This window comes from Bacillus rossius (assembly GCF_032445375.1).
Source record: "Bacillus rossius redtenbacheri isolate Brsri chromosome 4 unlocalized genomic scaffold, Brsri_v3 Brsri_v3_scf4_2, whole genome shotgun sequence".
Classification (NCBI taxonomy): Eukaryota; Metazoa; Arthropoda; class Insecta; order Phasmatodea; family Bacillidae; genus Bacillus; species Bacillus rossius.
Genome location: NW_026962011.1, coordinates 52,102,551 through 52,128,135, shown reverse-complemented (window position 1 = coordinate 52,128,135; position 25,585 = coordinate 52,102,551). Strand labels below are relative to the sequence as shown.

At 40.1% G+C, this 25,585-nt stretch overlaps 1 protein-coding gene across 3 annotated transcripts in view; it reads left to right on the top strand.

The window, feature by feature from the left end:
• LOC134542467 (tectonin beta-propeller repeat-containing protein) overlaps positions 1-25,585 on the top strand; it is a 41,009-nt gene that overhangs the window by 8,756 nt on the left and 6,668 nt on the right. The window contains exons 7-22 of one of the 3 annotated variants that reach the window (XM_063386771.1): positions 220-389; positions 931-1,164; positions 4,505-4,870; positions 6,144-6,275; positions 11,153-11,315; positions 11,412-11,577; positions 12,736-12,839; positions 13,736-13,878; positions 15,756-15,981; positions 17,345-17,464; positions 19,813-19,963; positions 20,439-20,638; positions 21,134-21,343; positions 21,830-21,931; positions 23,493-23,628; positions 25,311-25,496. In XM_063386771.1, the coding sequence (XP_063242841.1) occupies positions 220-389; positions 931-1,164; positions 4,505-4,870; positions 6,144-6,275; positions 11,153-11,315; positions 11,412-11,577; positions 12,736-12,839; positions 13,736-13,878; positions 15,756-15,981; positions 17,345-17,464; positions 19,813-19,963; positions 20,439-20,638; positions 21,134-21,343; positions 21,830-21,931; positions 23,493-23,628; positions 25,311-25,496 (2,809 nt within the window). Of the gene's footprint in view, positions 1-219; positions 390-930; positions 1,165-4,418; positions 4,871-6,143; positions 6,276-11,152; positions 11,316-11,411; positions 11,578-12,735; positions 12,840-13,735; positions 13,879-15,755; positions 15,982-17,344; positions 17,465-19,812; positions 19,964-20,438; positions 20,639-21,133; positions 21,344-21,829; positions 21,932-23,492; positions 23,629-25,310; positions 25,497-25,585 lie in introns of all 3 variants that reach the window. The other 2 variants (XM_063386770.1, XM_063386772.1) reach the window with 2 other exon arrangements.

Sequence of the window (25,585 nt, the reverse complement as noted above, 5' to 3'; positions counted from 1 at the left end):
CCAGTTAATATCTTTTATTAAATGTTGGGAAATTTTAGCATTTTAATATTTTCAATCGTTAATAATTGTGAACAAAATGTAAATAGTTCCTAGATGTAAATGTAGAGCTGTTGTGCATTCTCAAGTTATAATGGGTAGAGTTATTATTTATGTCTAGTACCTCCGAAATGATCTTGAAGTGTTATGTCTGGGCGGTAACTGTGGTGTTGTGGTTGGCAGGTGTGGGCGGTGGGCAGCGAGGACCGCTGCCTGTACTTCCGCACCGGGGTGCTCCCGTCGGAGCTGACTGGCAAGAAGTGGCGCCCCATCCACGCGCCGACCCAGATCAGCCGCACCAGCAGCAACGCCAGCCTCTGGTCGGCGTGCGGCAAGCGCAACAGCATCTGCCGGCAAGTGCTGCTGTCAGCTCATCCTCGCTCTCGAGTCGCGGCGCGCTCGCTGCCGATAGGAAACCATTCGTGTTGACATTGCCGATCTTTCTTTCTGTGTGCACTTTGCTCTCGGCAGTTAGGAATTGCTTAAACACCGTAGAAAAACTATTACTGTATGGCACGAATACAGGACGACCCATAGTCTCTGTGGGAATTTCGTCCGTGTATTTCGAAGTTGCACAAGTCAGAAAGTATTGGATTTGTCTGCTTAAAAAAAAAATTCTTTCATTTACATAACATGTATAGTACTCTTTAAGGTTTTTTCTTTAGCATTCCGGCATGGGGGGAGAATTACAAGTGCCGTAGTATAGTGTTGTGCATTATAGGCTTGGTTGTCCTGTGCTATCGAAGACTTCCTGAATAGAAAACATTTTGGCATTCTTCTGAAAGGATGATGCATGGTATGATGGGGATATGTCTCACAATGCCAGCTGCGTAATGACAGTTGAAAGGTGTTCCCGACGGGAGCGGTGAGAGAGAGGGGGGCGGGGGGTCACAGGTCGTCGCGGGACAAGCGCGTGCGCAGCTGGAGCTCGCTGTCGCGGGGCAACGCCTCGCTGGGGGAGGCGCCCGCGGCGGGCCCCGACTGGGAGGAGACCTCCCGCTCCGCCCCCACCCCCACCTCCCTGCGGCTGCAGCCCAGCCTGTGGCAGAGGAGCAGCGACGGCACTTCGCTCGCCCGCACCAACTGCTCCGCCGAGTCCATCAGCGAGAGCGCCAGCACGGGCAAGAGGTAGGTGCCTACAGGCCTCACACCACACGGAGGACTGGTATCGAAAGTCGCGGAAAAGTCACGAAATCAACAGTTTTAATATTTTCGATCGTTAATAATTGTGAACAAAATTTAAATAGCTCCTAGATGTAAATGTAGAGCTGTAGTGCATTCTCAAGTTATAATGGGTAGAGTTATTATTTATCTTTCTATCTTTAGTACCTCCGAAATGATCTTGAAGTCACGAGATCAACAGTAAACTATTTATTTATTATTTATTTATTTTAGACTTTAACATGCCCACCGACAGCCTAGGGCTTTAGCGATGGGCACAACACGTATAGACAAGTACAAAACGGAAAATAAAATACAATACAAAACAAAAACAGAAACAAAAATGGTCACCGCAAGTACCTGGACACTCCCTCTCGTCGGCACCATGGTAGGCGAGCTCTGCCCGAGGCGAAACCACGGCAGGTGGGTGCATCCGCAGTATGCCGACACATACCAGATACTTAGCAGTGATCAAAACAAAAAGACTGGTTCGTCAGAAACACGACACATGCACAATGGAATGTAATTAAACAGAAAACTTAAGGATAGATATATATAGAACATGAATAATCAATAATAATAATAAAAATATTACATAATAGGACAAACTCTCACAGCAGAAATGACAGGCAACTCCAGTCCCTACGGTTTGGTTGGGCTGGGACGTGAGAGGTGTCCCCTTCACTCCCTGAGTCAAGTGCTCGGTCCCAACTGCCGTGATGGTGCTGAAAGCCACTAAACTTTAATCACCAGCAGTTTTTTACTGTCTTGCATGTTGTTTTTTTGTCACCTCACTTCAGTTTATAGTCGCTCATTTAATGTAAATAGTGGGATACTGTCCACTAAAATCATTAGGAAATTTCCTCTGAAAAAAATGGTAAATTTTTATCTTAAAATCAACACAATCCTGCGAAGAGTAGATATTAATTGTTTTACGTTTACTCATGTTCAATTTTGCTCATTTTGTATGTAATTAATCTCAATCTGAAATTAAAAAAAAATTTAAGAAAATTTTGCACTAAAAGGACTTAACTAAAATTTTGACACTGGTTTACCAGGTACAGTCAAACCTCTCTGAAACGACCCCTCACGGTTCCCAGGAATAGGGTCTTAATAGAGGGGAGGTCGTAATAAATGTTTTCAGAAATTTTCACCGAATAAAATCAAGCTGCTGTCACCAAACATAGCATAAAATGGCCCAATGCGTGGTCGCTTCATTATTTCTCGCGTGAGAGGTAAGACGTGGAATGTTAGAAGGAAGATAAATGCGGGGGTGACAGACGGCAGCCAGTGTGTTTCCTGCGTAGCCTTGTTTTTTTTTTAATGCTGGGTGAAGCGACCTTTTTCTGTCAACACACGGGAAAAGATAATTGCTTGAGCTGTCAAAATAAACATCGCTGCGGCAGTTAAAACAAGTCGAGGCGGGCGTGCATCCAGTCCGTCGCTGTGTATATCTACTCGAAAAACATAACATCTCAATTCATAACAAGATAACCTACACATATTGCCGGATGTTTTCAGCCTGATCCATGCAAGTTCTTTAGCCACGTTTTGAATGAAAACAACTGGCCGGCCAGTGTTGTGCCCTGTTTTGCGGACACATAAAGAAAGCTTTTATCAATTTGCTGACAGTTTTAATATATTTTTACTCTCGTTAAAATGAAGCAGATAACGTGATTGTTAACAAGTACAAGCAGCATCCGAGATCGGCCGCAGCGCACGGTACGGGGAGAGGGTGAGCAAGGGCGAGCGAGCGGCCGACTGCATGTTCACACGTTGCTGCCGAAGGGTTTTTCCTGCATTTAAGGGACGTGAAATGGGGGTTGTTAAGCCTGCCATCACTTAGATTGTGAAAGCATTTTTTTTCAGACAGAGTTCTAGAGCATGGACATACACACTATAAAATGGCTTAGCGAGGTTCTTTTCGAAATAAAGGAAGTGGAGAGAGAGTTGGGCTAGGCTAGATTAAAGTTATTTATTCAGAAAATTGCAAAATAAATAAATAATTTGGAAAAAATAAGTCAGGGAAAATTTTAATTTTGGTCATGAAAGTCAGGGAAAAGCCAGATAAATGTTAATACAGATTTGTGTGGACAGTCTTGTAAAGAAGAAACTTGGTAAAGAACAAATTTGCCTAAATGCACTGTTAATGAAATTGAATTGAAACTAAAGTGAATTGATTAGTGGTAAATGTGTAAAGAAGACAATGCGTAGATTTATTTAAAAATCACAGCTGAATTATGTTGGGAGTGACGTGCTGAGATTTGTGTGTCTCATCTATGGCGGACGTTTGAGCTGCCAGAAAGGTTATGGTATGAGAATGGTACAAAGATGGGAAGGACAGGTGGTGGGAAAAGCAGGAATATTCCTGGAAAACTCCACCATCTTACTGCTCGTAGCCAGGAAAGAGTCTTTGCATTTAACTGTGATTAAACTCATAAGAGAAAAAATTCTGTTCTCATATGCCAAACAGGTTTTGTATTTGTTTATGGCCCTTTTTTACTGAACATGTGGCTAAGTCCTGCTTAATTTACATAGTATATAAGTACATAGTAATTACTAGGGCCATGCATATTTCGCGAAAAGATTCAGAGACTAGTTATAAGTTAAAACACTGTAGCACCGTCTGTGTTTCGTGATTGGGTGAATTTCTTTCAGGTACATGTCGATTAATACAACACCAATCAGAGTAATTCTGTGTGAAAGCAAACGCGTCCTGAGTGGCTTAGTCATAAAAGGCAACGACTTCTTTCGCAGACGGCCGCCAATCACAAGGAAGAAACCACTGATGCGGGTACACCTTGTTGCAGTCTAGTAGGCGTTCAGATTTATTCGCGAAAAATGCCTGCCCCTAGTAATTACTTATAGTGTTATAGTTACTTGTTTTTAGTCCATACTATATACATTCTGTTCATGTTAAACATACATAAATTTTTCTATCTTAAAAATATTTTTTTAAATCCATACAAACGAAATGTAAAAAAAATATTCTGAAGCATGATGTCTGTATACTTTCGTTTATTAACGTCTCACTTGGTTTGTAGTATGTTTTTGGATATGTAAACTGTGAATATTGCTCGGATTCATGAACAAATGTCTTGTTCCATAACCTTATCGTACGTACCGTAATCAAAGGCTTAATGAAATTGTGTGATAAATCTATACTAACGTCAATTAATGAAGTAGGTGTTATTATTCGTGTTTATGCCTTGGAACTGTAGCGAGGTAACCTTCACGACTGCATGTGTCTTCTCCCATCGCTCCCCCACCGCGCCAGGCGTGGAAGCAGGGTGGATCGGTGCCGCAGGTCGGAGGAGGAGCTGAACTCGGACCCGGGCAGCAGCGAGATGCTCGGCGCGGGGACCATCCAGGAACACTCGGAGGGGCGCGTGACGGAGCTGCCCCCGGTGTTCGTGCTGGGCAAGGGGGCGGGCGAGCCGTGCAGGAAGAACCCCGTGGCGTGGAGCCCCATCCGCAGCGTGGGGTCCGTGGTGGGCATGGAGCTGCACCCCGAGACGGACGAGTGCGTGTTCGACCCGGACGCCTCGGGGGACTCGGGGGTGTTCGGGGAAGGCGACGAGGACGACCTGCTCTCCGGGGAGGAGGGGGGCATGCTGTGGGTCTCCGTGGCGGCGGGCGCCTGCTGCGTGGACCCGCTCTTCCCACCCAACTGGTGAGCCACCTCTCCCTAGTTCATTACATCAGAGTTCACGTGTTTCGACGAGCTAAGACCAGTGAGGTATTCCGTGACTTGATTAGTTTATTACTTGCAAGTCTGACTTAAAAATAATGGGTTTGTAATGCACGAGTAAAGTTGTTACCGTAATTTTAAATCACCGTGTAGTAGTTTTTGATTACAGTTTATTCTCTTTTGTATTATGGCCGAACAGGATGTGGATTGAACATTTTAATCAATTTTTTTAAATTTTTTTCTGTAAGGTTTCAGGAGTACCTGTTTTATTTTTTTTCAATATTTGTCAATTTTATGAGCTCCTGGGGATGAGGTCATATAAATTTATTGCACTTGTTTAGTCCAAGACATCAAGTCATACCATTTTTTTGTTCAATGCATAAAATGGTTACGATTAGTAATGCTCGAGCCCAAGACAGCTGAAAAATAATACTGTTTTTTCAATAGAGTATGTTTCATTTAAAAATACTTGATGCATTATTTAAAATTCTTGAGTAAATAATAAGGGATGGTATAGAGGTACACACCATTACTCTCTTTCTTGATTGAATTTGGATAGCATCATTTGTATTTGGTTAATTTCCTGTCACAAATATTCATCACCGGGAGCAAATGTGTTGCTATGTGTATCTTCGTTAAATAAAAGTGGTTGAGTGGTCAGGTCCCTTGCCTCTCACCCGGGTTCGATACCTGGTGGGGTTCACTGGAAGGAAATATGGGAGATGTTGCTGTGAGCTTGTGGGTTTTCTCAAGGTACTCCACTGTCCACTTATTCCCACCCATTCAATCCTTCAATGCTCCAGTTTCACTTCGTCATCCTTCATCGTCTCTAATGAACCTGATATTGATAAGGCATTTACTCCTAATTCAGTCATTTTTGGTTAACAATAACTTTTTTTAACTTGTGCAACCAGACCAGGAGTTCTCAAAGTACATGCTGTGGCAATTAGGGCCTCTGCCAAGTGTCACAAAGGGTGCCGTGGCTTTATAACCTCTCATGTTAGTTATTTATAAAATAACTTTATTAATAAATATGTTTAAATTTTAATTGAATATATAAATTTAATTTTTTATAAAACAATAAAAATTCAATTTAGACTTTACTAGTTTGTGGGTTTGTGCAGTAAAATATTGTTTAAACTTCATGTTGGTTCGTACCAGGGTTACAGCCAAAAATAATCGGTAGATTAAGGGAGCCGCAGGTTCAAGAAGTTAGACAACGCGTGAAATAGACCGTCGTGGACTGGCTGTGCAGGTTCGTGGAGAAGCCAGTGTCGTCGGAAGTGGAGGTCGCCAAGCCGTGGAGAGTGAAAGTGCTGTCCGAACTGAAGCAACGGACAACGCGTGAGACAGCAGGCTTTGACGCGTATGAGAAGGCAGTAGAAATGTAGGTACTGTTGTTGCAGATAATGGTTTAACAGTTTTTGTATGTATAAAATATATTTGCTATTATATATATTTTTTTATCCTCTTGAGGAGTTATTGTACTTGTCTTAAAATTATTCTTATCAGTCGGTTCTTTGGTTATTATTTTCATCTTTTCTTCAAGCTTTTGTGTCTTTTATTTTACCATTTACGATAGTCTATATAGAATTCCATAAAAGTTAGATTGAAGTTATTGGACGGAACCCACTAATATATCAAACGGAAATTATTAATTATTTATTGTATATTTCCTAACATCTGTGGTGTCCTGCCAGAATGAATGAATCTAATAGTGTAAATTAACCCTACTAGAATCCAAACTGAAAATATTTCTTAGTGTAACTATTTTATCTGTGGTAAATAAAAGTATGTGGTATCTGTGACAAATGGTAGTGTATTATCTAAGTGTTTCTGTATCGTTGACATAACAATCATACAACATATTTGATCCACAGAATTAATAAGTCACACTATAGTATAATTAAAATTATTTGCTAATCTCAGATAATTGGAATTCTTACAGGGGTTTTAGTTCCTCATCAATCCAAGTGCAAAGTCGTAATCAAGTTGCTAAAATTAATATTTATGCAAAGATGTACATCAATTACTTCAGATTAAAATAAATTAAAATTATCTCTACTTTTAAGTTTAGTTCATGTTGAAAGTTATAATAAGCTAAAATAAATTATGTATGTATGTATTATGAGTGTGTGCCGTTTAGTAATCAGTCGGTGAGCAAACATCTGGGTTTCAGTGAAAACATACTACACCAGAATAACCATCTTAATCAATAGTTTCTAACTCCAAAATGAATTCCAATCATGTACTACGTCTAAAACTATGTAATACTGGGATCCCGGTATAATATACGATAAATTAAATTAGCCAAGTTAATATGTATGCAGAATAGGAATTACAATTGTTGTTTAAACTTTCAATTCTTTAAGTCTCTTTGAATGAATAATTGTTTATTAACGTGGATAGAACTCTTGAATGTAACGACGAAAGTTTATACAGCGACGGGATGGGACTAGGACAAACCAACCTCGGTTTCAGCAAACCACACCAGGGAAAATAGGCAATCCTCGGTGACCACTGCACAGCGCGATCAACGGACAGCGACATCCATCACTCTAGGTACTGGTATAATCAGTCCTCCGGGCACTCCTCTCGAACGGTCTCCTGGGGCTGGTCGTCGGACTGGCTCACGGATCGTCCTTCTCTGGATACTCCATCGTCGAGTTGAAACGTTCTTCCACACCTTCCTTCAGTCAGTCGTGGTTGAGCAGGACAGAAGTACAGAAGTAGACTCGGGCATCAAATCTTCATTGAATTTGTCGATTATTCTTTAGCAGGTCAATTTGAGATTATCCTCTAAATTATATATTCATGGTAAGTTCTTTTATACACGTTGATATCCGCAACTAATGGTTCAGGTCTCGTTGATAATATCTGGTAATTCTTCGTAAATAATTTTATATAAATCCACTTAATTCCTTGCAAATATCTATAAATCTTCTCCAATTTTCAGCAATCCAGCTTGAATTATTTAATATCGTCATATTTCTTGTAGTAGATATTTGGAGAATCTAACTTAAAAACGTGCTTACTGACGAACATTCTAAAAGAACCTTTTTTTTTCTGTCTTGTTAATAACCACGCGATTCTCTAAATTTTGACAAAACATGAACTGTTTGTCCAGAAATTAAGTAATAAAAAACTCCTTTTCTTTACAAATGCAGAGAAAATGAATTAAAAATAATTTTAAGTTTATGACCAAAGATAAAATCATAATCATAGACAAAGCAAAATACTTTTCAAATCACACGCAATTGCATAGAATAAGCGAACCATAATTAAACTGATGAAAATGTTAAGCGTGAATAAAATAAATAAACCGATTTCTATAAAGTGTAGAAATTACCTTTATATTATGTACTTTTGAAAATTCTTATGTAGGTTTATTTTATATTCCACAGTCTGACTTGCCATGCTTTGTGTCTGTATGCATGTATGTGAATGTACATAATGTGAAAACAGTCTGGTGGTGTTTTCCTTTTAAGTGCATGTTTCATGTCTGCTGCACTGTGAGGACAAGGGGAGGAGAGGAAAATGTGAAAATAAACCAGCCAGAGAGGCAGAAAGAGAGTGTGTGCGTGCGTGTGTGTGAGGCCCTCTCTTTGCAAATGTCCCGTGAACTGCCACCCACTCAATTGACACGTCTATCTTGACAGCTGTTCATGACGCAACTGTGCCCAGTATTTATTGTTTTTGCTTGAGATTTCCGACGCTTCCACTGAACATACCGTGACAAAACTCCAGCCATCGCTACCGTTTGTAAGAGCTCCTTTCATGTTAAATGGGCCGCCTCACACCCTCCCGTAGTAAACAGACAAAGAAGAGCCAAGGGTCACCGCCAGTGTTGTATTTTTCACACCAGTATCGTATTTATTACGTGCCAATAAGCTGAGAAAAGGAACACTTCATTTGTATCCATGGAACTCTAGTGAAGTCAGATATAAGATGCTGCGATCCATACGAAGGGGCGACCCTTCTGTAAGTAAATACGGTATATGTTTTGCTTGAATTAAGATGGTTACTTAAAAAAAATCAAAATGTGGAACTCTGTTGTTATGAATGCTCAATATTAAGATTATGCGTGGTTATTTTATAATTTTTATTGAATGATGTATATACGGCCCATTTGATTGAACACTCAATCATTTCAAACATTAGAAATGATTATGTTTTTACTTCAATCTTGTATTTTATAAAATAAGTGTAATACAGCTTCGCCGAGAACAATATCCACAATTCATTTGGCTTAGTGAATATTTTAAACATTTGGTTTGACATTTTCTTCGCATCAAAAAATTGGTGTTCACACAGGGGTACCTGGTGGCCAAGGGGTTCACTGCGGAAAATTACCTGAAAAAAATTTGAACAAGGGCTGCTCGATCGGTGCCACATTTCAGAATGTGCCAAACCATAGAATGCCGGACTGAAGACCTTGCACTGTATTGTGGTTGGCATACTTGGAAGCACTGCGGTCAGTGGTGGGTTTCTACTGGCTGGATCTCGGATTGTTTGTTACTAATAGATAACTGCAAGTAGGACTCATTCCCAAAAAAATATTAATGATAAAAAGTATAACATGTGTGAAGCAAAAAAATATTTTTGCGTAATTTGAATTTTTTTTCACATGTTACAAATAATTGGTGATTATAATTTAAAAAATTTATGAATACTATATTTTTAAGTATATAATCAGTTTGATCAACAAAATAATTTCATAAATAAAATTTTGCTCATTTAAAAAATTGCATTGACAGATTTTTATTTTCTTGCATTTTACACTCACTCTATCATGGTCACATACATTTTTTTATTTTTTTATTTTTTTATTTTATTGTTTTATTGTTTATTGCATTAATTATTCTTGGCCTTCTGTGAACTGTGAAAAGACAATTTTCACTATATATTTAATGCTCTCACCCAACCTACCCAGGAACACATACGGTGTGTAGAGCTTAAAAAAAAAAAAAAAAAATCTCGCAATTTGAAAACTTCTCCAGGTATCAGAGTAGGGTCTGTTTACGGAAAGAATTTAAGAAATGCTCATGGCGATTGAATATTTTTTTTCTACGGTTCTTTTTTTTTAACTGTATTTTTAAAAGACTGAAGTTCGGTAAAATGTTTGTTTTCAGAATAATTTTGAAGCATGTAACATCCAGTACAAATTCTTAAATATACTCAAAAGATACTCAAAAGACTTGTATTAAATTTTTTAGCTCAATTTTTCTGCCATATAATGTTATGGTTACCACTTAAATCTCATAGTTGCCCAATGCATGATGAGAAGACTGCACACTAGTCCACAGCAATGCACTTAGAGGTGATACCGCACAAGAAACACCAGTGAGTGTCGCACTTATCATCCTGCCTTACTAACACAAGTACACCTCTGATTGGCAGGCTCCTTGAAATTTATTTTTAAAAAATTTCAAAGCAGTCATGAGGACTGGAGACAGAAGTGAAAACTTTTTCACAATTTTTACGAAAAAATATTATAACAAAACAAATTTGTTTTATCACGTTAGTAAAATAACTCCTTAATTACTATAAAATATGCATTGCATAGTAATTGTAGGTATTTAAAAAAAAATGATGTTTTTAATATTTAGGTTATATTGCTAAAAAGACTCAGTTTTCTTCGTTATTCAATCTATATATCTATATGAGAAAATTAATATATTTTATACTCACTTTTTACTGCACAGTAATTGTATACTTTAGATTTAAAAGCACAATAAGTTATACTAATAGGAACAGATATAGTGTTATCGTTTACACGTCACGTGACCATGTCGATGACAACATACATGAATTTACTCCCTCTCATAACCTAAACATATTTCGTAAATGCATCGGCCGGGTATTACACATTCTCTTCTGATATCTTTGCTTAAGACCGCATCAATGTAAACCAAATAATTGTTAAAATAATTATTATTACGTACCAATAATAACTATTAAATTAATATTGACAATTATTACGTATTAATTGGATATACTAAACACAGCGACACAACAGCGAAGAGCAGCTGACCGTATCTTCTCGCTCGGGCACACTCGGGGGTCCCGAGTTCACCTGATCGAGCCTTTCCCCTCGGAGCGGGACGGATCAGCCTAGCTTACTGCCTACGAAAACAAAATGTGTGTGCGGTGCGCCGAAAGAAGTTTTCACTTCAAAAATATTAAAAGATTTTTGGATAAATTGATATTTGTAAAAAAAAAACGACAGTTTGTTGGCAGCAGTGTGCTGGCGGCCTGCTCCAGGTCCTCGTGGGTGAAGACGGGCCAGGCCCGCTGCCTGCTGAAGGACGGGGCAGACGGCCAGTACGAGGACTGCGTCCTGGAGCTGGAGTGGATCGGCAGCGACAAGGGCAGCCTGGACTACGGCTCCCTCGCCATCACCAACACCGACAAGACCCGGACCAAGGTGTGCCCGACCCGTCCCGTCCCCCGGGGGCACAGCCCTTCAGGCCGGCGGTGTAGCTCTCGCAGCTGACGGCCGTGTCCCCGCGGCTGTCCCCAGGTGCAGTTCAGCCTGTCGGAGATCACGTGCGTGGTGTGCTGCAGCGAGCCGACCCACCCCCGCCTCGCCGTGCACGCCCCGAAGCTGGCCCGGCTGGCGTCCCCCGTCAGGCTGGAGTTCAGCGGCGACCTGGACAAGGAGGACTGGATGGCCAACCTCACCCTGGGTCGGTTCGCCCTGATGGGTTCCTCATCCTTAACATCGCTAGCAGGAATGGCCCGTATTCACGCTCGCCATGAGTATCCCGCAGAAGGGTCAGCCCCTTTGTGTAGGTCCCCACCCTTTATTTTGAGGGGGGAAAATCTAAAATTCTCACCGTAAGGGTCACCCACCATTTTAAGTAACAATGTGCCTATTAACACATTGCAGTTTCTGAAGTCTGATATTGGTACCAATGAACCTCAGAACAAAGTGACTTGCCTTAAAGATGTTACTTTCTCTAAAGTATTTATTTCAATTCTTAAATACTTTTTTTGATTTATTAACAGTTAAGTAAAAAATACAACTTTTGATTGTAATTACTGAAACTGTGTTTTTTTCTGGTATGTTTTAAATGAGATATCACTGTATTTGAGGTAACTGTAAAGAAATGTAGTTAGCTCTTTTTTGTATGGAAAAAGGAAACACTTTCTTATGTTCAGGTTTTTTTTAAGTACAGTAATACCTTGACTTATGCTACCCCGTCTTGGACAAATCCGGAGTTACGCGATTTTTAAATCTTCTCGTCAATTCGTTCGTCTCATGACTCTCGAATCCCACTCCGTCCACACAGTTTTTCAACTTACGACATTTCGGTGCATGTTTCACATGGAGGAAATTTTGCCCGAGAAGAAAAAATCTTTGATCCTTCAGACCACTTTGTTAGATTTTATGAAGTCTTCAACGTCAGAATGTCAGTTTAAGTTTTTGCAATTCCTAATGATATAATTTTTTTGTATTATTTAAAAAATTTATTACTATTTTTTTTTATTGTTTTCATTGTTTTCCGGTCTCAACCAAACATAGTTTACATGCATGTATTTATGTGCAAAATTGTGTCCGGCTCGACTCGCACGGTTGTCGCTCGGTCCCACGTGTCGCGTAAGTTCAGGGCATTACTGTAGGGGGGCAGCTGATTGCCGTGGTCCGACTCGGGAATCCGGAAGCTATCGTCACCATGTGGCAGAACGCCTTTTCTAAGTTTCAGACGCCATACTCGGTGAGATTCACTCTCATATTTTGAATGAGCTTGAATTCTTTGAATAGTTGAAGAGGTTGCATGTTTGATTCTCCGACAATTGCTGTTGGACCTCCTCTGGGAACAACAGGTGAACATGTGCCGCAGTGTGCTGCCAGATGTGGAACGCCCACGGAGCCCCGAGCCCCGGTGCCACGTGGATCACGACCAGCCTGGGAGACGTGTTCGTGTTCGACCCGGCCACTCTGGAGGTGCGTGGGGACGGCGCCAGGGTTCCGGGGAAACAGGCAAAACTCAGGAAGTTCAAAATGTGTTTTCGAAAACCTGGAAAGCACAGGAATATAGACAAAATGTTAATTATCAAATTGGTTTTTTAATAGTAGTGTGTTTCTTTAATGTCTTAAAACCAGTCTGTACTTTAATCACAGATTCATCTTTAGTTGAAAATCCATCTATTATCAGTAATTAAACGTAACAACAACTAATGGATCAACCCTGTATCATCAAATTTCAATAGTAATTCACATAGTCACAATCAATAATGTATAGTTTCAAATTTGGACGAAATATAGTAGTTTTGTATGATTGCCTGGCAGCGTTGGTTGCATAGCATTGCTGGAAAGGATAGCAGTGCAAACTGTGTATGTGGAAAAAAATTTTTTGGTTAATTTGACATGTTGCATGTGGTCAAAGTGTGTTTCGATACTTACCTATTTTTAATGTAATGCACATTTTTAATCTTGCCAAATTAATTGAGACAGAAAAAATTTTTTTTGTTGGACAGGTAAAATCAGTGAAAACTCAGGGAAATACACATAACCAAAAATGAATGATGCCAACAAGCGCTGGCTACATTTTTATAAGCGTTACACCGCTGCGACACAGACAAACAGATAATGCATGCATTCTGAGTTTTATTGCTGGTTTTGTCCACTATAAATTCATCTTTTTTCTTTACTGTTTTTTGCAAGTTCCTCTTGAATTGTTTAGTGTAAACACATCTAATAGAATACCTATTTATGATGTGTACATTTGAAGCCGTAAAATATTTTCACTCGTCTGTTTGTGCGTTCACCTAAAGATGGCTGATTGAGAGAGGAGAAGAACTAGAGGTATGCTGTGATGCTGCTGTGATTGGTGCGTGCAGGCAAGCCAACTGCGCGGGGAGCTCTACGCACAGGAGCTGGACGTGGCGGGCAACGTCACCCCCTACTTGGCCGCCCTCCACAACGGCTTCCCTCCCGGCAGCGTGCTGACCATCGAGGCTTCCGTTCCGGACGACGCCTACAGGTGAACGCCAGTGCCCACTCTCCAAGCAGTTCCACGCCGAGTGGCAGGACCGTCGACCGACATTCGAGCTGAGCTCTGAGCATCTGGATTATGTTTTGTAGGGTGCCCAGGGGCGCAACAACAGGGGGGGGGGGGGGGCAAGGGTATTTTGTCCCCCCCCCCCACCCTTATGAAATCTTGAAGTGGGGGCAAACGGTGGCAAATAAAATGCTGTGTAATCAATCTTTAGTAAAACTGCTTAAATAGCACCATTTTCCACCTTGAAATACAAATTTTCCCGGGGGAGGACCCCCGGACCCCCCACTTCATTAGGGGGGATCGATGATTCTTTATAAAAAGGTATATTTATTGCACCCCCTTTGGAAATTTAGTTGTTGCGCCCCTGAGGGTGCCGGGTTTAATTTTAAACCAGAACTACCCCAGCAACACTCCAATATGTGATATAGGTGGGGAGCTAGTGCAGAAATTTGAAATAAAGTACGTATTAAACTTCTGTTCTCCTACAGAGAGCAGAGCCTATTGGTGTGTTCTGATATTTCAACCTGTTTAAAATGATCTCTTAAGTATTGTGAGCAACAACATAATAATAATAATAATAATAATAATAATAATAATAATAATAATAATAATAATAATAAGTCTAGGTTCCATCATGTACCATAGATGTTTAGTACATAATGCATTAATGTTCTTAAATCACAAGCAGGAAATACAAATGTGCAATATTTTCGAAAATCAGGTACCAATATTATCTCAATGTAGCGTCGTTATGACCACAAAAATTTTATGTTACTCAACCCCTTTAGCGGGACATTACCAAACAAGCACACAACACTATACATAATTAAACTGAATGATACCTGATACAAACCTTTTAAGGAATTCTGCTTCATTTCACCAACACCGTCCAAAATATCATGACAGTAAGACGTGTTTTAGAGTATACATCCAGCCTCACGATCTCCTCTTATGTAGTCTTGAATCATTTTTTTCACTAATACTTACATCTCAGGAGATACAAATTTATGTACTGCCTACTCATTGTTCTGAAGCATCTACCTACTGTAGACAGAAGGGCAAAATCCAGCATCCGAGGCTGCCATTAGGCCACCAAGGTGTAGGCTTATTTGTAATTTAGGTTATAAATGTAGATTAGACAAATCACCTTTAATGAAAATAAAGGGGGGGGGGGGGGGGGGGGGGTTTGTCTGTAAAGTCGGTTTACGGACGATATTTTTACGTGATAATGTCATAAGAAAACATTGATGAAAAATTGCATACTTTTTAATTTTCAAATATTATTTACAGTTTTTTCAAATTTAATTTTAAATAATTTGTTTAAATATAATCACGAACAATTAGTTATAGAAATAAACTGAAATCAAATCAATGTCAATAAATTGTTAATTTGAAATGACAAAATTGGACAAATAAATCAATTTTTTTTTAAATTGCTGCTTTTAAAAAGCCCTGCCTCAACCTGTTTGACATTATAGAAGATTTTCTCGCACGTTGTGGTTGGCCGGTTTCTTGCACGCTCGGCTCGGGCGGAACGTGACAATTAGTCATGCTTTTCCGTGCGTGCAGCCGGCGTTCATCGATTTATGAGACGTTATCACGTCAAAAAAAAAAAAAAACTGTTAAGAATGTTGAAAGATTCTGGAAAAGTCGTGAAATGGCAGCCTCGAGTACCAGGCGTCGCCGGACAATCACCAGATGGTGTAGCAGGACTCATCTGCCGAACACACCTGGTTCACACCAGGACATGGCTGTGGGGGGTCCTGAACCCCCCCAGGTACATCCACTCCGTCAGTTGGCCCCTCGTGGTGCGTGAGCACGCGGTGAGGACGGGAGGCTCACGCGGGGCGGTGGGCCAGGTTCACAGTGAACCTGCAGTGCCTGCACGCCGGCTCGCCGGAGCGGCCCGACCAGGACGCCCGGGACGTGGCGCTGCACTTGAACCCGCGCTTCGAGGAGTCCGTGGTGGTGCGCAACTCCCTGGTCGCCGGGCAGTGGGGCGACGAGGAGCGCGAGGGCGACGCGCCCCTGCGGAGGGGCTGCGAGTTCACCCTGACCCTGCTCTGCGAGGAGGAGGGCTTCAAGGTGGGCACGCGTGCACGCGGTTGGCTTGTGCAACGGTAGAATACAGGCTGTCTGTGTTGGGATGTTGGGATTAGTCCAGGAATGTTCGGGAAATTCACTCGAAATCCTGGAAAGTCCACGGAAATTCCATAGTGATGGTAATTTTTTGGGCAAAATGTCATGCTCCAGTCTGCATTCATCCAGACATCGAAAGCATTTTTTTTTTTCAGAGGTGTGTTAGCGCATTAACCATACACACATTAAAATGGCATTTGCAAAGGTCTGTTCTAACAAGACCAGCTATGGGGATGGTTTTGGCTGAATTTTCATCTCTTTCAGAAAATTGAAATATAAATTATTAAAAATAAAAATAAAAAATTAGTCATGGAAATTCGAAATTTTGAATATGTCAATTCAGGGATATTTTATTACATTTTTTATGTGGACACCCTGAGAAACTTTGTAAGAGGTCTCCTGTTTATAAATTATGTTGTTTTATAAGTTTTAATAATCCTGCACAATATGTATACCCGTAACACACATGTTACCATTAAATTTGTGTAGAAATAATTCCTTTTTAAAAAAACCTGCATGACATGGTTTCATTGTAGCTTATTCAATCCAATCTAAGATTTTATCTCATCTTTGTGTGTCAATGTTTTAGGCCAAGTCTTGGGATGAAAATGCGAGTGCACTTAGGGAGTGGAAAACCTGAACTTTCCACATTTTTTAAAGTTACTGTTGCAGTATACGGCCAGCAGTTGCTATTTAAAACACAGCAACAGCAGCAGAAAACATCCACATTTTTAAAAAAATTTTTGTGACTATCATTAATGCATCCCATTTAGAGGAATATTACACAAAACAAAAAAAAATTGTAAGGAAAATAGGAAGGAACATTACAGCAAAAATAAATGTATGCCATGTCATGTGTCACACATATTGTGTAATAAGTTTTGAATGGTGTTTAGTTGGAAAGTTCTTTCTTTTGAAACTAAGTAGGTACAACTTTGATTAAGCAATAAATTCTAGCAAAATATTTTTAATTTCAAAATTGTTCTGTGGTAAAATATGTGGCTTCATAACTTTGAACCGCTATCAATGGAGATGTGGCAAGTCCCACCCGGAATTTTCGCAAGAAAGAAAGGTATCGGTGATTCTGTGAGTTTTCTCGGTGTGCTCTTGGATTTTTCGGTTTCATTGCTGCTGTCACCTTCATCTCACCTCCCTTGGCTCGAGACGTCAGCACGGTCTTTGATGAAGGCCAGTTGTCTTTTCTTCTATGTTAAGTTGTGACAAGTGAATGAATATGGTATGACTGGTATGTTGTTTGTACTGTAGTTTTCAACTTTTTCACTGACTTTCCATTGTTTGTTTGTGGCAGATCACCGTTGACGACCAGCTGTTCACGTACTTCCGGCACCGCCAGAAGCCTCACTTCGTCACCCACGTCAACATCCTGGGAGATGTGTTGCTGAAGAAAATTGTGTACCAGTCGAAGATGGTAAGAGACCAGACACACCATTTTGGCCACGTACAAAGTTTTCAAGCACGTACTTGTCACAGACTTGTCAGAGATGTGTGATGGGTGAAACAAAGGTCATCTTCTGCAACCCTGTTTCCATCGTGTTTGTGGTGTTCATGGTTCAAAACCAGTAAAGAGACAGATAAAAGAGAACAGTGTTTGAGGCAAACAAGTGTCATTCAAACAGTAGAGATAATTAAAAAGTTTAAAGCATTTTTTTTCCCTTCAAAAAACAGTTGCTAAAAAGTCACGGAGCTGGCAGAAACCATTGGGATCAGCTATAGAATTTTCTTGAAGGTTTTTGTATAAATTTACGGCAGAATTAACGAGGGACAGCCACCATATTAACTCACTAAATGTAATTAGTCTGAAAGCATATTCTAAAAATTCTTTGCTCCTGCAGGGACTGGAACCCACTCAGCCTGACATTTTAAAGGAGAGTTTTTAATTAGAGCAATAACTCATAACTAGGGATAAGTTTACCTATATGGTTAATTGTGATAAAAACAAAAAACACAGAAAAGTATACACCATGTAGCACTGAAGTACCATTTAATACACCATGTAGCACCAAATTGCCCTAAAACCATGAAATTAATCATGATAATGTAAGCTTTTAATTTATAAATTATTACATTCAATGAATGTATTGTTTTTGATTTAGCAAGAGGTTTGTACCTAGATGTATGGACCAAAGTGATAAAAAAAAACTTAACCTTACATTTTTTGCATCTTTCACTAACTCGTATCAATTTTGCTCACTTTGATCCATTTTTCACACAGGGCACGTGCAGATTTATTTTTTAATCTTCCCAAGTAATTCCATCGTAGACATCTTAAACTTAATACTTAATAATTTTATTGTTAAAATGTATGACGTATCAGTAAAGATTGGTTATAATATTTACAATAAAGTCCTGCTAATCCGAACTGATTGGGGGCCAAGATCTGTTCAGGTTATCATACATATTTTCAGATTAGCCGAATAATTGCCTTAATGCTACAGCGTGTATGTAGTAAAATACCTCTCTATAAGCATTAAGTTATCATGTAACACAGTTTATTAAAATTATAAATACACAAAATCACTAAACATGTTGATAATTCGGTAAATAAAATCAAAAAGTAAATTTTAAAAATATTCAAGTTTTTGTTTGTACATTTCTCTTTAAACTCTTTCCACTGTATTAGTTATAATTCTTAGTGTCATATTTGTTGACTAATACACTGTCTTTATGAAAAATATAGTTTTTATAAAAAAAACCACAGAAATTGCCAATTTAAAAAAAATGTAAATTGGTCTAAAAATAAAAGCATAATAACTTGTCCCTACTCATAACATAACTCATACCTAAGTAATGAAGGTAGTAGAGGAAACATGGCAGTCTGACTGTTTCTATGGAACGCATGGAAATTGTGGTACCTCGTACTAGAATTATCATACAGTCTGGTGGAAATTATCTCTACTCTAAGGCTTTTGGCAAATGATCAAAAGCTGAGGGGCAATTTTGTCTGCTTGTGAAAAGTGGGAATGACACAGCTGTAAAATTTCCAGTTAGAATAATGTAGAGCATAAATTTCAGTACTAGTTATGGTTGTGTGTAAATTTCAGTTTTTAAAAAAATTCTTTGCTAAATTCTTTTTTAACACTTCTTGCTCACTCATAGCACACCTTTATATGTGTCGTGATTATTCTAGAAAACAAGCAACAGTTGTCATTGTTCGTGGTGGATGTAGATATTCACAAAGAAATGGACTAAATTTCTGTGTAATATGCAGTCAGATTAGGGTAAGCTTCAGCCCGCAAATGTTCCCCTTGGACTTGCCACTGGCCTTAGTGTTATACTACATCAATTTTGGAGTTTTAAAAATTTTGAGCATGCTCCTCCAACGTTTAATGCCAAGGATATCATGAATATGAACATTCTAAACACTTGACTGGTGCCTAAAAAAAATGAAAGAATGAAGATGATCTAGGATTTGCTTATTTTTACACTCTTTGTCTTTGTGCAGTTATGGAAATTACACTGAATTAAGGGCTTTCGTAAGTTCATACATATTTTTTCTTCTTCTATATTTCACAATACTAAATAGTTTGTGATAAATAATTCAGTAACAAAAACATAGACCAAACGGTGCATTGATTAATTTATTTTATTTCAAACAGAAAGCAAAATTGTTATGGTTCCTGACATGCAATGGGTTTATAATCAAGTATCTGGAACTTCCTTCCCACTGCCCCCTCCCCAGTGGATATCTCGCCCCCAGTGTTTGCTCTCCGGGGCGAGGTACAGCAGTGACGGGGGCCCGCTCTCTCGCCCCGGCAGGTGATCGTGCACCCCCTGGACATGTTCTGGAGGCAGATGGGGGGCCACCTGCGGCTCGTGGAGACGTGCTCGGCCGGAGTCACCTGGGGGCTGGGCTACGACTGCACCGGCTGGGTGTACACGGGCGGCTGGGGCGGCGCCTTCCTCAGAGGTGAGCCTCGTCGGCGCACCGCAGCGACAATGTGCAAGTTTGGTCTTCCGTGTGCCGAGACCCCACAAGAGTGATGCATCAATTATTAAAACGTCATATAACAATTCTCTTAGCAATACATCAAAAGAAAAAAACCTATGGAAAATAACAACATTGGAAGCAATTTTACTTAGAGGTGAAACCTAAACGAAACATTTTCCAATTTCATTACACGTCAGATTCGTTTCATTAAAGATTAGCACTTTTTTGTAATTTACATTGCATAGTAAAATTCTGTATCCAAACTAAGCAAAGTTCTTTTTTTTTTTTTTTTGTTTTGCCACCAAAATTTATTTTGAATTTGTATCAGAAGTTTTTTTTTTAGCTAATTAGGTTTGACGATATTTTATGTTATAATTTTTTTGAAAATGTACGAAGTGATTATGTTAACCTCCTGTTTGGCTTCTGGTGTGATCTGTGGCGTGTGGGAGCGCAGGCCTGGAGACCAGCAGCACTGGCATCCACCAGATGAGGGACACGCACACGCACCTGGTGTACGAGAACCAGCGCTGGAACCCCCTGACGGGCTACACGGCCCACGGCCTGCCCACGGACCGCTACATGTGGAGCGACAAGAGCGGGCGGCACCGGCGCACGCGCGACAAGACCCGGCTGCTCTCCATGCACTGGCAGTGGGTGAGTCGACTCATCCCGCGGCCACACGCACGTCAATCAATATCGACATTTTGACGTGATAACGTCTTATGAATCGACGGACGCCGGCTGCACGCACGAAAAATTGTCGCATTCCGCCTGGGCCGAGCGTGCAAGAACGGGCCAACCACCGTGCGAGAAAAAATCTTCTACGATATCAAACAGGTTAAGGCGGGTTTTTTTTTTTTTAACTAATTGTTCGTGATTATGTTTAAACATAATTATTTAAATTTAAATTTGCAAAAAACTGTAACTAATATTTGAAAATTAAAAAAGTATGCAATTTTTCCATCTATGTTTTCTTATGACGTTATCACGTAAAATTGTCGTCCGTGAACCGACTTTACAAACAACCCCCTTTTTTTTTTTTTAAAAAAAAAAAGCAATTGATGTTATTATTCTGAAGAGTAACCCATAATATGTGGAATGTGTTTTAAAAACATTGCAGCTGAGTAAGGCGGGGGGTGTGGTCAGCAGGTGTGCGACTGGCACATAGACTTCCACGCGCCGGGAGGGGTGGACAAGGAGGGCTGGCAGTACGCGCTGGACTTCCCCGCCACGTACCACGGCCAGAAGGGCTTCACGGACTACGTGAGGCGGCGGCGCTGGGTGCGCAAGGCACAGCTGACCACCAGCGGGCCGTGGCAGGAGCTGGGCACCACCAGGCTCGTCGACGTCTCGCTGCAGGTGACGTCACGAGCGGTGTCACCGTCTGCGTGTGGGTCTCTGGTTCACTCGGACAAATCTAGAAGAAAACATTTAAAATTAAAGAACTAGTCTTGCATAGTACATAATGTGTTTTGTCTGTTTTGTTATTATGATTGCTAGTGTGTGGTACTCTTGCTCTTGTTTGCTGGCCATCATCTGCAGATGTTTTCCTCCTATGATACCGACGGAGGTGGGAGTCCATACACTGGTAGTGATAACTGTGTTCCTGTTATTGCATGTAGTGCCCACCACTAAAGTCTACGACTGTTGGGGGGCATGTGACAAATTACAAATTAATAAATAAATAAAAAATAAATAAAATATGTAAATACATAAACATTTAAAAATATATCAGTTCATTATGTGCAAGAATAACATACAGTGCTATCAATTTAAACTGCTATAATCATCTTACAAAATATATATTATAGATAGTGTGATTTGACCTGGTCCTTTATTCTCTAGGTGGACATGGAGGACGGAGTGGACAGTCTGATCGATGCTTGGGCGGTGGCCGTCAATGGAGATGCTTTGTTCAGGAAAGGAGTGTCCAACTCCTGTCCAGCCGTGAGTACTGGGTCACTGCAACATGTGTGTGTTTTAATTAAAATATGTTCACTATGCGGTTCACTTCCCTGTGTGTGTCATACCTATTGCTGCTTCTCCGACGTCTAAAGCATATTTACTTTTTGTTTAATCTGTACTGAGAGCAAAGAATACTTTCCATTACTTAATTGATTTTTTCCAGTAATGTCTGAGTGTGTCCTACACAAAAATGCCAAGAAATGTGTTGAGGTCTAATTATTTTTAGAAATTAGGCATTTCATTAATTCATTCTTTTATATAATCAATTAATCATTCATTCATTCATTCATTCACCTACAAAAAGGCTGTAAACAGGATATTGTGAAGGAGGGTATCCAGTATAAATAAATATTTTTAGTGAGTAAGTTTTTTTTAATTATTGAATTTTTTTTAAAATAAAAATGATTGTCTCTCTAAATCTTACATAATAGTAGATTTTAGAACTCCAATGTTTACAAATAGACATTTATAATGATTTTTCTTGAGAGAAAAAAACTTTAACATTTTATAGTTTGTTTTGTAATTAATTGTTTTTAATACTTTGTTATTAAGTCAGTTGTTTGATTACATTAAAACAAGTAATTTTTTTTGTGAATATGGGTTATTTAATAATGATACACAAGTTTGTATGAAAGACATGCTTACAGTAACATGTGTGCAAACTGGTATTATACATTATACCATATAGACAACTTGGAAACACTACATATTTCTGCAGCTTCTGTGTATTAGGCATGTTGGGCTATAATGGGGAGGAAATACATTATTGGGGTCCACTAAGGATTACAATCATTCTTATACAATAATATAATCTATCTTTAACCTTTTTTAGATAACTTGATTTAATTTTCTTATTCTGTGTTTGCTTTTTTGATGTGACAACGTCTAATAAATCGATGAACGCCAGCTGCACGCACAAAAAAGTGTCCCGTAACGCACATTGTCCCATTACGCTGTGTCCTGTTTCACTCATTGTACGCTTGCGCCGCATCTATCTCTCTTCCACTCGATTGGAACATCCATCGATTTGACTTTTTCGAGGCACATTAAACTTGAAACACTCCCATTTGTTTCCTACTTTTCCTATCATCGTCCTATCCTTAACATAGATTGGAAGAAGTTAAATAGCAAACATGTATAAAAGTTATAGTTAAAATAATCTGTTCGTTAAAGTAATAAACATATTTGAATTAATGAGTGCAAATAAAAGTAAATTTGTCAATTAAATTGTAGATTTCATTTCACTCCTTCTTTGTATCCATACAAAATAGTGATAATTCAATAAAAATGATTAAATTTTATTGATAAAAGTTATGCAATCATTTCATCAATGTTATGTTATGACGTTGTCACGTTGAACTATCGTCCGTAAACCGACTTTACAGACAACCAATTTTTTTTTTCTTTTAATCCCAGAAGTAAGGGTTCCAGATGTCTTGTACCTTCCCCCTGGCCATGTCCCTGTAGACACTGTAAGCGTAGGTCTCGAAGCGTGCAGGGTGTGTGCAGTGGGTACTAGCCGTGCGCCGTGCGTGTTGCGCAGGGCACGGTGTGGGAGCACGTCCCCAGCGACCTGCCGCTGGTCAGCATCAGCTGCGGCCCCGACAACCAGGTGTGGGCCGTGGGCAAGGACGGCTCTGCCTACTGGCGCTTCGGCATCTCCGCGTCCAAGCGCATGGGTCAGTCTCACGTACGGGGCGCCGGTGCAGGCCCGCGTGCATGAACAGTTGACTTAGTCATAGTCATAGACATAGTCATAGTCATAGACATAGTCATAGTCATGAGGAATGTGGAAATACTGTGTTTTATCACATGAAAATCGCACACGCATAATCGTTGCACCGTTATTTTAGGGCGTCAAAATTTTTAGGAAAAAAATTCTTGCATAAATATTGTATGATTATTTTGGTTCTGCTGTTAAGATTCAGAGCACTTTGTGTAGGTAGTTTTCCTGTATAAAACTATGTATTTTAAAGTTGAAATCTTAATGTTCTTTTGGATATTACTGCTTGCTTACTTAATTAACAATAATACGAAGTTTACACCAATAACGTTATGAAAATATTATTGAATTATATTATATAGGTACCCGCCACGAGAAATTTTAACATTTCATAACAAACAAACAGCAAACTTTTGATCGTCACTGTTTTTATCAAAATATTCCGATAAAGGTGATTGTTTCTTTACCGATGTCATTTTATGTCACTTAATCTGTTTAGAATTATATTAAAATGATACTTTTGAAACTGTAGTAGCACGATTTTTTTTAATAACATCAAATGATTGTGTTTGCAATCAATTCACCAAGTCAATGAAACACTTCTTAACTTAGCTCATGAACGAAAAGACCCTATTTCATCCAAGTTCACCCAATCGTTCGTGCGCCACCTCGCTCGTTACAATGCGCCAATCTGCAGTGTTCGGTTGAATATCCGGTATCTGGCCAAACAGCTATCCGTTTCATTGCTACTATAAACCATGGTATGTAAACATTCTGTGGACATTGAAAAATAGCATCTATAATTCTGGTTTGTAGTGTTTATATTTTGGCTTTTTACTATGTATTTACGAAAAGCTATAGTAAGGTTTTGGGGCCCGGCAGACCGTGAGGTGAGAGAAGGGTTTGAAAGGATGTTGCAGGAGTAGCAGCAGACTCGTTGCTAGCCATTAGAAACAGGTAGCATGAGGAGGCTGTCCGTGTTTGCGATGGTCCACCTTCCCTTTGTACCTGCTTCCAAGCTTCTACTTCAGTCTCAGCAATGTTCTATGTTCCCACTTCAGCAGGATGCAGGTTTTGTAGCATTTTATTACCGTTCTTGTATCACTAATACAATTTTACACTCTTGTGAACATCACACATCCGATTAGGTTGCATTCTCCCGAGCAGTTGTTGTCGTTAAATTAGCCTCAAGTATAGACACCTATTTACTTTAACTGAGCTAAAAGTACAGACAGTACATCATGCTAAATGTATGATTTGCAGCGTGTCTTTGAAAAATAATATTTATAATAATGTGTACAATATAACAATATAATGGTCATTGCATATTTTTTTGACAAGTATGAGGATGTAATAACACAAGAGTTAAACATTGTTTTATGAGTTTTGTATATAACTGTGTTACAGCAGTTTAAAATGTGTATGGGAGTAGTGTACGCCAGTGGCGGATCCAGGATTTTGGTTTGGGAGGGGCTTGACCCAGCTGAGGCTAGGCTTTAGGCAAACACTAAAACAATAGTGGACCCAGATGCTTTTGGAGGGGGATTAGCCCCCCCCCCCCCTCTGGATCCGCTACCGGTGTACGCCACAAGGTATCGGGAGACGCAGTGGTCAGTGGTCGGTGGGGAATGGTTGCAGGTGAGGTGTGGGAGGCGGTGGAGCCCCCCGAGGGCAAGACCCTGAAGCAGGTGTCGGTGGGGCGCAGCGCGGTGTGGGGGCGGGACTCCGGGGGCCAGCTGTTTGTGCGACGCGAGGTCACCCCGGTGTTCCCGGAGGGCACGCACTGGCAGGCGGTGGCGTCCCCTTCCGCGCCGGCCGCCGGCGGTGAGACCACGCTCGCGCTTCTCTCCCGACACAGACACTCACTTGTTCTCTACAGTCGTTGTCAATGGCAGGGGCAAAGCCAGGGGACA